The sequence below is a fragment of the Polyodon spathula genome, chromosome 3 (assembly GCF_017654505.1).
Source record: "Polyodon spathula isolate WHYD16114869_AA chromosome 3, ASM1765450v1, whole genome shotgun sequence".
In the NCBI taxonomy this organism is placed as follows: Eukaryota; Metazoa; Chordata; class Actinopteri; order Acipenseriformes; family Polyodontidae; genus Polyodon; species Polyodon spathula.
The window spans coordinates 9,181,059-9,198,758 of record NC_054536.1 but is presented as its reverse complement, the minus strand read 5'-3'; the positions used below and the strand labels follow the sequence as shown (position 1 = coordinate 9,198,758).

The following is a 17,700-nucleotide window of genomic DNA, read 5'->3' as shown; positions in this document are numbered from 1 at the left end:
GATAAAACACTAAACTGTACTTTATTTTTTTACATAACACTAGCTGATTTGACTAAGCAGCATGACCCATACAATCCTTGAAAATAAGTTTACAAAATACAATAATCATAATTAACACAAATATATATAATTATATATTTTCTGAGTTTAGATGAAGTGTTCCTTTGCAAGATAAAGATTCTGTATTGTTTTATTAGCTCGCCTCAGTGCTGTTTCTCCATAGACACAGAGCTGAGCTGGATATATTGATTCTATATATCGTATCACTTCAATTTGGCGCCGCGGGGTTTATGTTAAATTGATCAAAATGACTGTGGCACTTAAAAGAGGGCGGCCGTTATACAAGGGTGACCTTTATTAATAATACTATGATTTTCAAACGCTTGAATATTTTATTATGTATGTAGCAGCGTGTGTGGCTAACCTACTTTGACTACAGTACATTTATCGGTTACAATTACCGAGGGCCTATTAGGTGGGAGTTGGAAGGTCAGGGGAGTACTCTACCAGCGAATCAGGAGTGTGTATTGGTTGTTAAGGGGTGGAACAATGCTGGTGTTGCAGTTAAGTCCAAGAGTGACGTCGATGTTTTTCTGCACCAAAAATTTCCTCGGAATATCAACTTGATTTCTATAAACACTACAATATATCCTACTCTGTTATTTTTTTTTTTTTCTCATTGTAACTTGCTTGTTTGTAATTTCTCTGTAAGAGAAACCGAAATTAAATCTTCTCATGGATAGTAAGCACATTTGTTTTTATTTGTATGGGATTGAGTAAGGGAATTACAATTGAACTGAAAACAAAATAACAAAACCACCTATAAGAACTTCAGAAGGGTTAGGGTTAGGGTTCTGTATGTAGTATATCTTGCATTTTCTTTCAGAACTGTACTACCATAAAATAAAAGGTGCTTACTATGTGTGTGTACATTAGTTTGTAATTTACTTGCTAGATTGAGGCTCTCGTCTCTTCGGGTCGTTACATGTACATAGTCAGTATTGTGCATTTATTTGTTTACGGTGTGTGTTTTTTTTCGTTAGGGGGAGAAAAAATACCTTAATCTTTATTGATAGCGGCGTTTATTCGAGGGCGGCCTCTATTATAACGCTGATACATGACTGTGGTGTCAATACGAGGGTGTCTAAGTAGAGGGTGGCACCAAATTGAAGTAATACGGTGTTTACTCTTGGTTGAGTTTGCTGTTGGAGACTTTGATTCACTTAATTCTTGAAGTTGCAGTGCTACACATATATCTAACTGCTTTTTCAAGCACACTTAGAAATAGCTTACTTGCTTAATAGTGCAGCTCAAACTTTCCAAAGTTAGATTGTAAATTAGATAGGATTTTGCCAATTACATGAAATTAGTGATGCCTAATAATCCTAAAAGTTTGCATTTGTTTTTCAAATTTGAAACAGATTTACTAAGATTAAACTACCAGCACTTACCTTTTCTTTAGAAACATACCTTTTTCTAAATCCAGTGAAGTCTGTGGAGTATTCTGACAGAGAGTGAATGAGTGTTTCATGTTTTGTTTGTTTGATGTGCTAGCTGTTTGTCATTTGTCTTTGTTAGACAGCTAAGCAGTAGCTGGGAGCTGTCGCTACAAGCCAGCACTAAACCCAGACTACACTGCACCACAGTTTCACAAACTGTTTGTCTTTCACTACACTTGCGCAAGAGCACTCGCTATCGGGAGAAGTGACCGTGTCTGTGTTGTGTATTAATTACATTGTGTAACACAATTTTTGTTCCTGGGTAGTAAGTGTTATTTCCTAATTGCTTATGCCTCAAAAGTATAGAAAATGGCTATTATTCCCCACAAACTTTACTTTTGTGACCAGGACAGTGATATTTCAAAATATCACTATTTCCAATGGGAAAACAGGCAAATGTGTGTCTTTTCGTTCACATAAAGTCAGAAAAAAAACAACATATGAATCCAAATTAACATGTGTTTATACTAAAGTAATACAAAAATGACTACAAAAGATTTAGAAGTGAGTAGTTTTTCAAGAATTACGATTATACTGTATTTATTAGCCTTATTTTGAACCCTGTTTTGGTTTAAGCTGTGTATACCATCTGCGATTTGACAGAAACGTTTGTTTATTTTGCTTCCACACTGCATACCTCCAAAACTGTATTTCTGGAGGACGCATTTGATCAACATATTGTATTATTTCCTCATAGAAATATTTCTTAAACAGATGAAGAGTTCAAAAAATATTTTAATATACATATGTTGCAGTATAACATTTTTTTAAATAAGATTATTCTTCACCACTGTGCACTGTCATATACAAGTTAGAAAAAACATTAGGAAAACAAAAGATGTGTAGCATACACTTTTGTGTAAATGCGCTACTCAATTTTCTGTAACTGCCCTGTGTATTAAAACATGGACAGAAAGTTTAAAAGTATCAGTGATATTGAACAACGAGCTTCAGTCGTTACAACAGAGCCCAGTAGGTCACTGAAATGTAGTCTATGAAATATGAAATCTATGGTTTGCAAGTTTTCTGAGTAAAACTTACACTGATAGTCTACTATCATCTAAGCTCTACAAGACATTATTGTATGCTGGTGGTCAGATAAAATAGTATTAATATGCTGCTGTTATAGTAGGTTAAATTAATTGTAAAAGAATCAATGTACAGATAGCTTTTCAACAGTACTACTTAACAATGCATGCTTATTATTATTCCATGTTATACTCTCTAATAAATCCGACCTGTATCTGTGATGGGTACGAGGAAGTGACAGACACTTTATAGTGATATGACAATTAAAAATTTTGTTTGTGTTTTTTTTTTTTTTTTTTTTTTTTTTTACAGAAAGACACAGATCACAACTATTACATATCTAAAACATTTGGACCATCCGATTCCACAAGCAAAGAGTTGTGGGTCAACATTGATCAAATGGACAAAGACAAAGTGAAGATACATGGGATTTTATCAAATACTCATCGTCAAGCTGCGGTAAGGTTTCATTGAAATTGTTTTACCTAATGAATGAATGTAATGAAAATGTATAGTGTTCAGAAAGGTAATGCAAATCTTAGTTTGTGTCTGCTTGTATTAGTACCATTAGTACAAAAGGGTGCTGTAACAAATATTCGTTTAGTAAAATTGTATTCTGTCACAGGCATCTTAGATTTGTAATTCAACATTATTGCTTTAAGTTTCAAATGCATTTAGGCTATAGTTGTGGCAGATTAATGCATTGAATTCCAGAAACGTGTTGAGGATTTATGTTGACAATAGCAGGCATTCACTGGCATTCACCTCAAGAACTCTAGCAAATCAGATAACTTCATGCATTTGCCTTCATATTTTAACAAAGTAGTACTACGAAGTATCAAATTAATAAAAAATACCCACAACTCAAACTTCAACAGTTGCATGAGGTCAAAGCTGATCTTGACAACAATCCAAAAGTAAAAACTAAATAATTTTACTTTAAAGGTTATTTAGCAAACCAAGCATTAGTTATTAAGCATTCGTGTAGATCTTTTTATAGGCAGGAACAAAATATATGCTAACTAAAGGATGAGTTACAGTACCACATACCATGTGTTGTGTTGAGCAGTATAGAGTCTTTGCCACATGATACCCAGCAGGATACGCATTTATAACTAGACTGCCATTGAATTAACTGTATAAACTGCTGTTGATTTTATATTAAAAAAAATCAACTGAAAAGTGTCATGAAGTAAATGCGTCTAGAGATACTTTTTTTTTTTATGTATATAAAGGCCTTTTTTAAAATTTTTATAAAGAACCTCCCCACACACCCATTTCTTAACTGAAAAAGTTTAATCTCTTCCTAACCTTTACAAATGAAATATTATTATTATTATTATTATTATTATTATTATTATTATTATTATTATTATTATTATTATTATTATTTTCTGAATAGGAAAATGACTTAATTTCCCTGTGACAATAAGAAGTGACTTCTGTGAACAGCATGTGTGTTACTAACACTTTCAAGAGAAGATGAATCACCTTCATTACAGCACTGTAGAAACTATCATGTTTTAAAATATAGCACTATCACAGTTTAAATAGCAGAGTGCATTTTCATTGCTGACTGTTCATTCATGACTAAATATCTTACACATGATTTGAAAAATACAGTTGTAACTGGAATAAAAATGGTGATCATGACTTTACTAATGACTTCATCTAGAGGCCGATTGACAGCATCAAATGGATATGGCTTGGCAATACATTCTGTACTTGCCTCACTGAAGATTCTAGGACCAGCACCGTAGACCATATAGATCATTGGTTCTGGGATTGAAAACCACTCATAGATGACTCCTATAAATGTTATATCTTTAATTATATATTTATCTTGAGGAAGGGTTAACCATTTACTGCCCAGGGTATGCTCCATACCTATTTAATTAATATTTTGTCGAGGTCAAATTTATTAGACACTGCGCAGCAAAGGGTTGTATTAAATAAAAACAAAACCCAGTAAGAAAAGATACCCACTCAAATCAAAACATTACCTTGGATAATCAGCTAGAGTGCAAACACCTGCATTCAGTTACTTCAACCTAATTGATACATTGGTCCAGTTAACAGCAATTATGTTCCAGATCTAAGCACTGTTCGGTGCTCTAAATTATAAATTATCAAAATATTCGAACAACCAAAGTAATAAACTGTTGAAAAAATATGATACGCAAATAGGCACAATTAATTCATGCTTCATTGGATCGACCAAGTTAAATCTCTATTATGTTGTACTGTTTTGTCATCTAGGGAAAATTATTCTTACCAATTGCTATAATTTGACTTAGATTTTGACAATTAATTTGACAATTCTTCTGCAGCCACCAGGCATTGGAAATGTATTCCTCTGGCATTTCATATCTGGTTATTAGTTACAGACATGACAAGAATGTGAAGATACTAAATCCTAATTTAATACTAAATCAATAAAGGAAGCAGACTATATAACAACAGTTTAGTTTTTTGCCATTAGAATCCCAACAAAACATTCCTTTCTAAGACAAGAGGTTCAGTAGGAGCTGCTCTGCAGGAATGCTGTCATCGTCATTTTTAAATTCTCCAGCACAGAGGCTGTGTCATTAACTACAAAAGAACACATGGATTAAATAATTAAACAGACAATAGTTTCACTTTAGCAGGTTCAATGTTTTCACACACTGTGATTGCACCTGGAGATCCAATAACTTGCAAAATAAGACCACCCCCCCAGAGGACTTCATGCCCATTCAACCAAGAAACTAGCTGCCTTCTGTGTTGAATTGAGAATTGGGTATGGTCGAATGAACACAACACTGTGAAGCTTCTTCCTGCCCACTTTACAGAATGTTCAACAACTCTTACAGGCTGCCAGTTGAGACTTGATTCTGTTTATCCACGGCTCCCCTTCTCTCTGATAGCCTGCTGAGGTGCAGAACTTTAGGAATCTAAAACAAGTGAGGCCCCAGCAAAGCACATATAACATACCCATATACATAACCCTTACAGGACCACAGTGATTGCTTTTGAATTTTGTGTGCCAGTGTGTAGTAATACTAAGGGTAAGTATTTTTTTTTCTTCTATTATGTAGGTTCAAAACTGACCTCAATAAATGGGTATTCTTCATACTAATGGAGTGAGGGTTGGTATCACTGAATGTTAAATTAGTCTTGTGCTTGTAGCTGTATAGTTTGGATGTCTTTCAGTTCTAGATGTGCTGCATTGGGGTGAGGGGTGGGGGATTACTCACTAAAACAGGGTTCCCTTAGTTGTGCAGACAGTCCAGCACAAGATCTCCCTTATTCACCTTAAATACAGGAAACTGTCTCTACGTATTACACTTTTGTATCTTGGGGTTGTAAATATGCTGTCAGATATATGATCCATATGACAGGTACTCTGTGCTACATGTCAGTTTATGTTATAGCAGGCACAACACACTGTCAAGGGCTGTTATTGGGTACTCTTTAGGTAGCTGCTTTACTATACAACCCTAAATACAATGTTGTTTGAGCACAGTTCTACTGGAAAGATCATCACTTCTGAGCTTTAACATGAATTATCACAAGACAGATTACAGCAGCCAGAGTGTGTGCAGAATTCCACATGCCACACAGAGGCATGTTTACTGTTACAGGGGTGCAAGGACCATGATATGTGGACGCAGGTGGCTGACAAACTTTGGTCCAACTAGCAGTGTTTATGTGTTGGGATCTCAAGGAAGAATATATCCATGTGTGCTTGATAGGGGGCTGAAGGTTCTATAAATGTCTGGATCCATTTTACATTAATGGCCTGGGTCCTACAATTCACTGGAAGGACAAGAAAGCACTACCTGTTAACAGAAGAACACTTCCTGGAATTGTGGCCTGTCGTGAAGTCCCAGTACTACCTTGTCAGAGAGATGGTTTCAGTGCACACGTTATTTTGAATTGGTTTTACTTTCATCAACCTCCCCCCTGGCTTGCCAAGCCACCAGATTTGAATGCTATTGAACCTTTCTGGTGAACAGATTTTGCTGCAGATTTCCACCCACAGCTTTCCTGAAGCTGTCTCTTATGAACAGGTTTAGGAGGATGTTTCCCAAGTTTTCCCCAGACCTGCGTGTACAGTACTGGGGGACTTGGTGTATAAAGGAAACCAAACTGGCAATTATTCTACAACCCACTTATATCAGAGATTAAAGCATTTGACCCATTTCTATGCAATTGGATTTGGCTGCTTTGTAAGTAAATTACAGGTTAAGATGTAAAAAAACAGATGCTCGGTTTACAAGTTTGGTGTATATTATCTGCTACTATATGGTGCCTTTCAATGCATAAGTGACAGAGTACTGAACAAGCCTTGTGGAATGAAAAACACATGCCATACTACATGTGTTTTTGTTCAAAGATTACATTATTTACTATGTGAAAATCCATCTTGGATATTTGTCCAACCATAGTTATTCAAACACACAAATATTTGTTTTCATTGGATGTTGTTTGTTTTGCTAAAGTAGTGAAATATTTGCTATGTGAAAAAGGTGTGTATTTGTATTGAAATACTGAGCAATTATTAATAAACACTGCAGGTCTCTGAAGGGGTCTAGCAAAATTAACTCAAATTGGCAGAAAGCTAGTGCAGTCTAGGAAAATAAAACTCCACTCAGCATAGTATGCCAGTAATCATTCCTGGTCTTGGGTGTAAGACACTGATCATTATAATTTAAGGCTGTATTTTTATTCTCTTGGCGTGGCAAAGTGGTTTGCAGTGCGTTGGTGTAGATGTGATGTGGTGCTTAGTACTACTGGACACAAAGACAGCTCACAGTGAAAACCAGCACTTTAATAGGCTGGGTTTCATGCCTGCAACACTTACAGTGGCTCTCAAAAGGATTCACCCCCCTTGGACTTTTCCACATTTTATTGTGTTACAACATGGAATCAAAAGGGATTTAATTAGGAGTTTTTGCCACTGATAAAAACAAAAAAGTCCATAATGTCAAAATGAAAAATAAAATCTACAAATTGTTCTAAATTAATTACAAATATAAAACAGAAAATAATTGATTGCATAAGTATTCACCCCCTTTGCTATGACACACCTAAATAAGCTCTGGTGCAACCAGTTGTCTTTAGAAGTCGCATAATTATTTGAATGCAGTCCACCTGTGTGCAATTAAGGTGTTTCACATGATTTCAGGTTAAATACATCTGTCTCTGGGAGGTCCCACAGTTGGTTAGAACATTTTCTAACAAAAACTACATCATGAAGATGAAGGAATATTCAAAGCAAATCTGGAATAAGGTTCTTTAAAAGCACCAATCAGGGGTAGGATATAAGAACATTTCCAAAGCATTGAATATCCCCCAGAGCACAGTAAAGTCCATTATTAAGAAATGGAGAGAATATGGCACAACTGTGAATCTGTCTAGAACAGGCCGTCCTCAAAAACTGAGTATCCGGGTGAGAAGGGCACTAGTCAGGGAGGCCACCAATAGGCCTATGGCAACTCTAAAGGAGTTACAGTCTTCCACGGCTGAGCTGGAAGATACTGTTCATACGGCAACAATAGACCGGTGCTTCACAAAACTGTCCTTTTATGGGCAAGTGGCAAAAAGAAAGCCATTGTTGAAAAAAAACTCACATCAAATCTTGGCTAGAGTTTGCCAGAAGGCATGTGGGAGACTCTGAGACCAAGTGGAAGACCTTCCAGCAGGACAGTGACCCCAAACATACAGCCAAAGCCACACTGGAGTGGCTTAAAAACAAAAAGGTCAATGTCCTGGAGTGGCTCAATCAAAGCCCGGACCTCAGTCCAATTGAGAATATGTGGAAAGAGTTGAAAATTGCTGTTCACGAAAGGTCCCCATCCAACTTGACAGAGCTTGAGCAATTTTGAAAAGAAGAATGGGGAAAAATTGTAGTGTCCAGATGTGCAAAGCTGGTAGAGACTTATCCAAATAGACTGTAATTGCTGCCAAAGGTGCCTCTGCCAAATATTGACTCAAGGGGTTGAATACTTACGCAATCAATTATTTTCAGTTTTGTATTTGTAAATAATTTAGAACAATTTGTAGATTTTATTTTTCACTTTGACATTATGGACTTTTTTGTGCTGATCAGTGGCAAAAACTCCTAATTTCAATCCATTTTTATTCCATGTTTTAACACAATAAAATGTGGTAAAGTCCAAAGGGGGTGAATACTTTTGAGAGCCACTGTAAATAATAAAGAACAGGCTTTACACAGATGTGTATTGCTTCATTCATAAACCAGATTTCAGTCCCGAAAAAATTATGCACAAAATAAACACAAACACAGCACACTCACAAAGTCCAGAATGAGTGCTCTTGGTGTAGGTAGTGTAATACTGTGGTGAAGTGTAGTCCGGGTTTATTACTAGCATCTCGCTACAGCTCCCCGGGTTACTGTACAAAACAATTACTAGACTTGACAAAACAAACAAACACTCGCAGTTAGTACACTGGTTTTCCTTATCGGTCCACTCGTAACCATAACACAAGGAACAGATAGCTCGGCCACATTCCCCGATATACCTTCAGTCACGCCCCCTTTGGTAGCGAGTGCAATCACGTCTCCTCGAATCCATGACTGACACATCGCCTACGCAGTAAGGCAATGACTCCTAGTATTGTGGCTTCACCCCCTTTTTGGATGGCTGACTTCTGACTGACCCTGGAATTAACTGTCAAACCATCCAGTCTGGGACACACTGTTCCTGTTATACTGGTCGGGAGGGAGATTATTGACTCAGAGTCATTCACACACGGTTATCACAGATTTCACAATTTCTGTGAAATGTACCCATTGCCGTGTAACATGTAGTTCCACGTGAAAATTCCCATTTCTGACAGAATAGTGTAAATATACATATTGTCTATCACTTAAAAATAAATACAGCAAAAAAAACATTCCTTATTGACACACTACCTGTTACGATGCATTTAGGAACCTAGCAGCTGGTTTAGTTTGCTTCTGGTAAATAACTGAACACAGTGCATAGAGTGGCAGGATTTCTTTAAAATGTTAAATGAAAAAGACACCAGCTGCATCAAAGATTGGAAGTATTTCTGCTGAAGATCGCTCTGTCCAGTACAAGGAGGAGACATTTCACATGTGTGTTGTTATTTTTACATTGATTTATGTTTTTTTTTTGTTTGATAATTCCCTGATGGTGAAAATAGAATGTCTTTAAAAGGTGGACATAAACGAAATATTCTACGATTTAGCATTTACTGTTTTTCAAGTAAGTATTTAAATATTTAGAAACATTTTTGTATAATAAAATTATCAATTTGGAATGTAGCAATGCTATTTTTTCTGTTTTAGTAACTATTATCTTTCCTCTTGCAATACCTATTTGTAGACCGTGTAGAGCCCAGAAAAAAAAGCCATTTACAAAAAAAAATACTTCCCTACTTATAAATAGTTATATAGTTCTCCCTTGTTAGAAAGCTGTCTTTTAGACCACAAGGCAGGGGGACATATGGCCATCGAACAAAAAACAAAATAAACACAGTACAAAAAAACTGTCAAAACAAAGGTGCTGTGAAAACAGCGTGCGCTACTCCTGGAGGCGTGGAGGTCCCGCTTTATACACCTCGCTCACTATACATTAGTGGGATCTACAATCCCTGAACTAATCTTCTCTGTTCAATCACAACCAAACCCCGACTCTGACTACTAGCAGGGCCGTCTGTGGTTTCACTGTCTTTATCTTCTGATCCTGGGTCACTCTCACAGCGATCAGAAGATTACACAGCCAGGTCTCCATGTCCAGGTAGCAGGGATGATATTTAGCCCATTGTCCTTGGCGTTACAATAGCCCTAAGGAGAATAAACAGGCCCTCTTTATACCTGACGCCCCGCTGGAACACACCTACCTGCTGATTGTCCACAGCTGGTAATCTCACACAGCAGGCAGGCTCTTCCAGGAGCGTCGGACACTTCATTAATTATTTACAACAAACACACACTCTTTACAATGTACATCCACACAAAAACCCCTCTTCATGAGCAGGGCTCCTGCCCTGCTACAGTGACTTGCTTTTTCGAGAAACATGCTTAGGGTACTTTCTTTTTTTTGTTGTTTTTGTTTTAATCAATTAGGGTTCAGAAGTTTGATTGTGACTAGGATTTTTTCTGAATAGTTGCCCATACAGCATCAGGGATCAGTTTAAGACTCTCATTCTGTAGCAGGTTGAACCATTCCAGCTCATTACATGTAACACGCATCCTTTGTACTCTAACTTTAAAATAAGGGTCACAAGAAAACCTGGAAAGGTTCAAATTACTATACAATAGGAGTCTTCCCTACTGTATGTATGCAAATACTTATACTCTATCCACAGTACCTAAACAATGTGCAGTCAACTTGTCGCGCATAATCACATTTGACATGTGATGATTGTGCATTCTATAGTTAGGTGTTTTAAATACCACGCATTACCTTTGTGTCATTGGTCCTGACCCCTTTATCACTGCCCCACCTTTTTGCTTGTCTGTGACAGTGAATGGCGTTACCATTTAGCACTGACAGCTTCAGGAGTTCAAAACTTTTTAGTTAATGCATTTTTAATTTTTTTTAATACAGCTGTGTTTTGAGACTGTTAAATGATCCCCTTTGGTTTTCGTAGGATTTTTTTTTATTCATTTAAACAACCAAAACTAAAGTACAGTTTGAAAAGAACACAATTATGGTTGAACATGAGTATGTTCTTAGATTTCTGGCATCTTTCAAATTACTCCCTCACAATATTGTCTCCTCTGTCCTGGGCAGTTTAAATCTGAAGGAGCAGTACAGGATTGCTTGTCAGCGGCAGGTGTAATGAATTTTCATTTAGAAAAGTGCATTTCTAATTCAGTTGCCTTTGACACATGCACACATTCGTCTAGTTGAGTTTTTACATGCTTTGTTAGTAAGCCTATTAATCTACAGTGACAGATTGGTTGTGTTGCTTCTGGCCAATTTTGAGAAGTAAAAAAAGCAAACTAAACACGGTAGCCAAAATATAGACCCTTTGTCTGTGTTGAAAGTAACATTTCCATTCAAAATAGCAAATTTTTTTCTCAGAGTATATACCTGTTTAAATGTGGAGTTGCTGAAAACCAATGTCTTGTAAGTTGACAAATAAGGACAGTGTGTGTAAAGAGATTAAAATACTGTATTGTGTGATTTATGTTTTCTGAAGGTTATCTACAGTACATAGCTAAGCAACAAAAACCATATTGTTACTGTGAATTACGCTACTAAGAAAAAATATAAACACAAATAAAAACATATTGTTACTGGAATTACACTATTACCAAAATATATGAACACAAACAAAACCATATTGTTACTGTGAATAACACTATTAGTAAAACATATGAACACAAACAAAACAGTGGTAATACTTCATTGTCACTGTCATATTAACTGCAAAACAATTTCCTTTTGAATATATCTCAGATGACTCAGTTATATTGAGCCTCAAACTGAATTCCTCAAAGAACTTATTTTAAAACATCTGCAATATGAGCAAGTTTGTATTGTTTAATAAATCCATCACTGTTCAGAGAAATCTGATATGAAATATTTGATCTCATATGTAACTGAATGTGAAACAGTGGGGAAAACAGAGAAATGCAAGAGACTATCAAATATTTTATAATAAATATTAGTATACATTTCACTAACAACTAGTTCAATGGGGTGTTTGTCAGTTGTTATGCTAAAGCTACTAGTTAGAATTGTCAGAAACTGCTGATTTAAAATAAGGTTGGTTAATGCCTCCAGAAGGGAATATGAAAAGCAACCTCTTACTGTCATGAACTGGTAATGATGAAACATTTCTTAATCTGATAATAAGAAAATAAGTATTAGAGAAACAAAAGGAGTGGGTTTTATTGGTTTATTCTATTCTTTTAGAATCATTTAACTGACTGCATTCTTTTGTAATTCCATGCAGAGAGTGAATCTGTCGTTTGACTTTCCGTTTTATGGACATTTCCTTCGTGAGATCACTGTGGCAACTGGTGGTAAGTGAATATCAATATAATGCTGATGGTTTTCAAACCCTGTGCAAGCAGTTTAGCTCGAAATTAGCATGGTATTAGGTGCCCTAATCGGAGAAAGGTAGACTTGTTGCAGATCAGCTAAAGAAAAGGATACTGGGAATATGACACTTTTGAAAGTTAAGTGTGATTTTCATATGACATCGATAGAGTGGAAACCTTGCTTAGCTGAGCAATAATCTTGTCACAAATCACTTATTTATTTATTTATTTTTTGATGAATACTCATAGACATTTTGTATTTTATTTTATTTTTTTAACCTCAAACAAAAGATTCTAATATATGTGGTTAACATTTTTGATTACTTGTTTTAGATCGATATGTCATTTTTAGTATTTAGGCTTGAAGGAATGCATACTGTAGTCTCTTTATTAGACATAAGTGGGTTTTATAGGAAATCATTCCATAATAATAAATGCAGTTTTGCATTTGTCATTGCTTTGATTGTACTGGAATATGCAGAAATCTGTGATTCGTGATTCATCATAACCCTAACCCTTATTAAGCCCTGTCAGACACTTCTGTATGGGAATATTGTAAATTATTCCTCTAGTAATAATCAATGTAAACACTATTTAAACACTAACCCTAAGTGGTAGTTTTTAAATCACTTATACAAAACAGCACCATATTCAAGCATAAAAATTGAAAAGCAGAGACATTAAAATGGAGGAATAAACCTAAAGCTTCTGTTTGATAGCTTTCATCTTCCCACTTAAACATTGTCTCGGCTTGAAATGAAATAGTATAAAAATATTTTGGAACTTTAAAACTTCACCCACTGTTCTTAATCGCTCATTAGCTGTGACAAACAACACACTACCAAGAGGTTATTTTGAAACTCTTTGGCTTAAGTTTTACAGAACCCATGCATTGAAGTATACAGGCTTCAACTTTTGCCAGCAATAATGATCATTCTTGTCATGCACCATCAATTTGGCTCAGTCATTTTACATGATTAATACTCCTCCTTCCTGTCATCACTCGACTCTTTTGAAGATGTTTCAATTCATGGCCTATTGGTGTTGACAAGAGGGGATCCGGTAAATCTAGCATCAAAATACATTTCTTCTTGCTTAAAAATACCACTTAAGATAATTTTGCACCAGATTTCTGTTGCTGCTACTTAAGTTCAGTTGTGAACTTTCTCTTCTGTTAAAGGCCAATAGTGGTGTGATGGGGTATAGGGCTATTTATGAGTATTTACTGCAGTAAAAAAAAAAAAATGAAATGTTGTAGAACCAGGAAGAAACAACTTTGATTTGTGAAAGAGTTCTTACATGATTGTGGATGTTACACTGGATTAAAACAATCAGTAAATTGGTCCCTCTGTAACTAAATGATTCTGTAATTAAATCAGTTTAATTTAGGAAAAGTCACTCACTCCTGTTGTTTGGTCCAAAACCACACAAGCCTTGTAATACTGCACATATTTATTCTACAAGTGAAAAAACGTCTACACTGCTGTAAACTCTAGAATCATATACTGTACACTCCAGATGCTACACATCTATTTAATGGACCATTGAACTGCAAGAGGTCACAGTATTAATATTGTTTGTCAAGGTACTGTACTTCAGAATTGAAAGCTTTGATTTATAGCCAGGATCTAAAATGAGTCCGCAGGGTGTTGTAGGCTTCCATTCCTGCAGTTCCTGCTAAGTCAGGTACCAAAAGCACTTCAGGTTTTTAGAATCCAGGTAGTGCAGTGCCCCTATAAACCTGAGAATAGCAACAAGCAAACAAGAACATTCGGCAAGTACAGTAATAAATCAAACCAGAAGCACTATTGCCTTTCATTGTGCATACAGTAACTTGATAAATAATAATCTCTGACAAAAATCTTTGACGAAAACAACATCCATTTAAACAATGGGGTGTTGGTGATGGATCCCCAGGATTTCGCTTCGGACGAGGGGGATATGGTGATGGATCAAGATATAGTTGAATGATGAATTTCGGGGGGAGGGGTTCAAACCCCTAAAACAACCCCTCTAGCTACTCCAATGACTGTAGCTCACACCCTGCTGTTTGTAGCTTCATAACACAGCTGTAGCGTTATTTCTTCTCATGCAATCCACAGTCAAAGGGTTAATAACTGATTTAAATACAACCAATCAAAATGTTCGCAAATGTATGTTTCTTCCCTAATGAGTTCATGTTTTAGCTGTTATTAACACATTTTTCTGGAGAGTTGTTGACCTCAATTAGTGTTTGTAGAGGGGGTGAGGTTTGTCATAATGCTGTGAATAGGGTGTAAGCCAAGACGTTATTGATTCAATGTGAGAAGTCTGCAATAAGTTTATGTCTTTATTTATATTTAATTTCACAAGTGTTTCTTTTTGTTGTCCGATGTAATTTGTGTCAACAGGAAAAGGTGAGAGATATGTTGAGTTATGTTGTTGTATGCATACTGCGAATTTGCATCTAATAGTCTTTTAACTTGCAATGTGGTTTTAAAACAGTTAGGTCCATGGAATGATAAATAATTTGAAGCACCAGTAATGTGAAACACCAACATAAAAAAACCACACAAAAAAACCACACACTTTAAATGTATAGTAAGCTCTGATTACAAAAACATGCAGTTGCTTGTTCTGAGATTAAGACCAGGGAAGCCACAGGTCATTTGTCTCCCTCCCAATAACAAGAAGTAAATTTATGTGCTTGAAGTCCTTATTAATGCACAGGATAAATTGCCATGGAGACCTTGTGATATTTGCAGTCGTTAAAAACTGAAAAATGAAACAGCTTATTGAGACCAGTCACGGGATGATTAACACAGGAGTGACACATTTGCATTCTCCTCACAACACAGCCGGGGAGCATTCACACTGCGAGCACCACACCTCCATTTTACCTGCCTCCTCTTCTGTCTACCTATCAAAACGGTATTTAGAGAGTTTGTGCAGCATTGACTCAGGAAATCGATAGTGCTGCTTTTTTGGTGATAAAGGCCCCATGCCCACCCTGAGGTAACATTTAGTGGCAGGCAGTGTGGAGAATATTATCACAGCACTGCAGGTTGTTGGCGTAATTCAACAGACCACTTTATTTTATTCAGTTACGGATATAAATCAAACCACAGGGCTTGCCTGTTTTATCAATCTTCTAGTACCTGCTTACAATTTAGAAACAAAATTGCATTGCCCTAAGGGGCAATTGATAAAGTGCCATTACAGAAAGAGTGACAGGGGTCTGACTGGGCCTCTTAAACTGACGGCCCAGCCCTTGAAGTATTTTATCTGTTGCAGCTCAATATGATGACAGACATAAAAAAGATTTAAAAAAAAAAAAAAAGATACTGATGTATTTTTCCCTTGAGGAATAAGACATGTGGATCAATTTAAGAATACTTTTAAGCCAACTATGCTTTACCAGTTTAGAATTCATATTAAAATGCAGTTTAAAAAGTTAATAAGAAAATGAAATACCTGATTACCAGTGAACAGTCGTGAATAGGAATATCTCTCTCCCCTGTTCTCTAAAGGTCACCCTATTTGCACAATTAATATTCTGGAGTAGTTTGTAGTAATTGTAAATACCAATTGGTAGACTGTACTTTGTTGGTTTCAGCATGCTCACAAAGTGCTGCTTTAGCCATCTTTCCTAAGAGATCACTACATTTGACCTTGAGTATGTTATAGACTTGTGGGATATTGGGAGACTAATGCTGAATCATTGTCCTTTTAAAACAAGATGTCTGCATTCATCTTTGCACTCTGAAAGGATGTAATTGAATATTGTAATAGCCACCAAGGAAATATAATGACTTGAAGATTGCATTTCCAACGTTATTGGGTGATAAAAAATTGTAATTCATAGCTTGGTAAGAAATAAAAGGTCTTGGATGAATTTTTTCAATGGACGAGTACCTGGGTTTTAGGGTATTTACACTTAGGGCCGGACCAAATCAAAGTTAGCACTTAGTGAACGAGGACATGAAAGCATTCACGGTAACAAAACACAAGAAAAATTCCAAGCAAAATCTTGCAGAATCAAAACAAGCCCTTTTCGCCCTTCAAAAAGCAGCTATCGCTGGGTTGAGAAGGGGGGGTGGTTTGCTATCGCCTGACTAAATCTACTCAATTCCATCTATAAATTACGTTGCAAGACTTTTACTGGACCGGATTTTATAGTCAACTACAAACTTCTGGAAAGCTATTGCATATTAAGCAAATAAATATTTGCAAAAAAATAAAAAATAACCCAAAAAACAGTACATGCCTCAAGACACTCCACTGACATCATATATCGAACACTTGCACACAACACTGAATAATTTAAAATGAATAATTTACAGTATCAAATATTAGTATATGTATTATTCTGATTATTATCATAATATATGTTGTGTTTTTTGCTAAACGAAACACACACAAGACTTTTCACAGTTCGAGTTAAATCTTTAATAAAGCAATACATATTATTTATTTAATACGTACAAACAAAAAAATATTTTCTACTCACGGAAAGGTTTGCTTGAAGCTGTGTCTCTTTCAGTGATGGTAAAGCTTTTTAGATATATTTTCTTTTATTTCTTATTTTTGTAGTGAGCTACAACTACAGTACACTTTTTTAAAGCCCATGGACATTTTCACACGTCATCTGTGACGTCACCTACCTCTGTTCAAATGATTAATTTCTTAAAGGCACAGTGCTCCTTGAACTTTGATTAAACTCAAATTACACTAATAAATGTAAACAAACTAGAATACTAATAAAGAATGTATGAATGTTTTAACTACTTTTAAAGATATAAACTTTTAGTTTTAAACATTTGGTTACTCTCGTAACGTACTTCAACATGTTGGCCTACACAGAAACATTATGAAGCCCAAATTCTCGGCACTCGGTATTAACTTGTTAAATTTGCTTTGGGGTTTTCGCCAGAAGAAATAATAATAATAATAATAATAATAATAATAATAATAATAATAATAATACCCGACTCTGCCTGTTTAAAAAGTTTAAAAATCTGCAATCAATTTTTTTTTTTTCTTCACGGCTCTGGATAGCATTTCATTCAAATTCTTATTTTATATAATATGTACCGGTACTGATCCTGGCGACAGTGCTACGTTGGTTTTTGGATGTTCTATTCATTATTTTTTTTTTAATCT

At 35.7% G+C, this 17,700-nt stretch overlaps 1 protein-coding gene across 1 annotated transcript in view; it reads left to right on the top strand.

Annotated features, from left to right (window-relative positions):
• Window positions 1-17,700, top strand: part of LOC121312623 (plexin domain-containing protein 2-like) — a 139,817-nt gene that overhangs the window by 57,847 nt on the left and 64,270 nt on the right. The window contains exons 3-4 of the mRNA XM_041244337.1: window positions 2,841-2,987; window positions 12,471-12,540. Of these exons, the coding sequence (XP_041100271.1) occupies window positions 2,841-2,987; window positions 12,471-12,540 (217 nt within the window). The remainder of the gene's footprint in view (window positions 1-2,840; window positions 2,988-12,470; window positions 12,541-17,700) is intronic.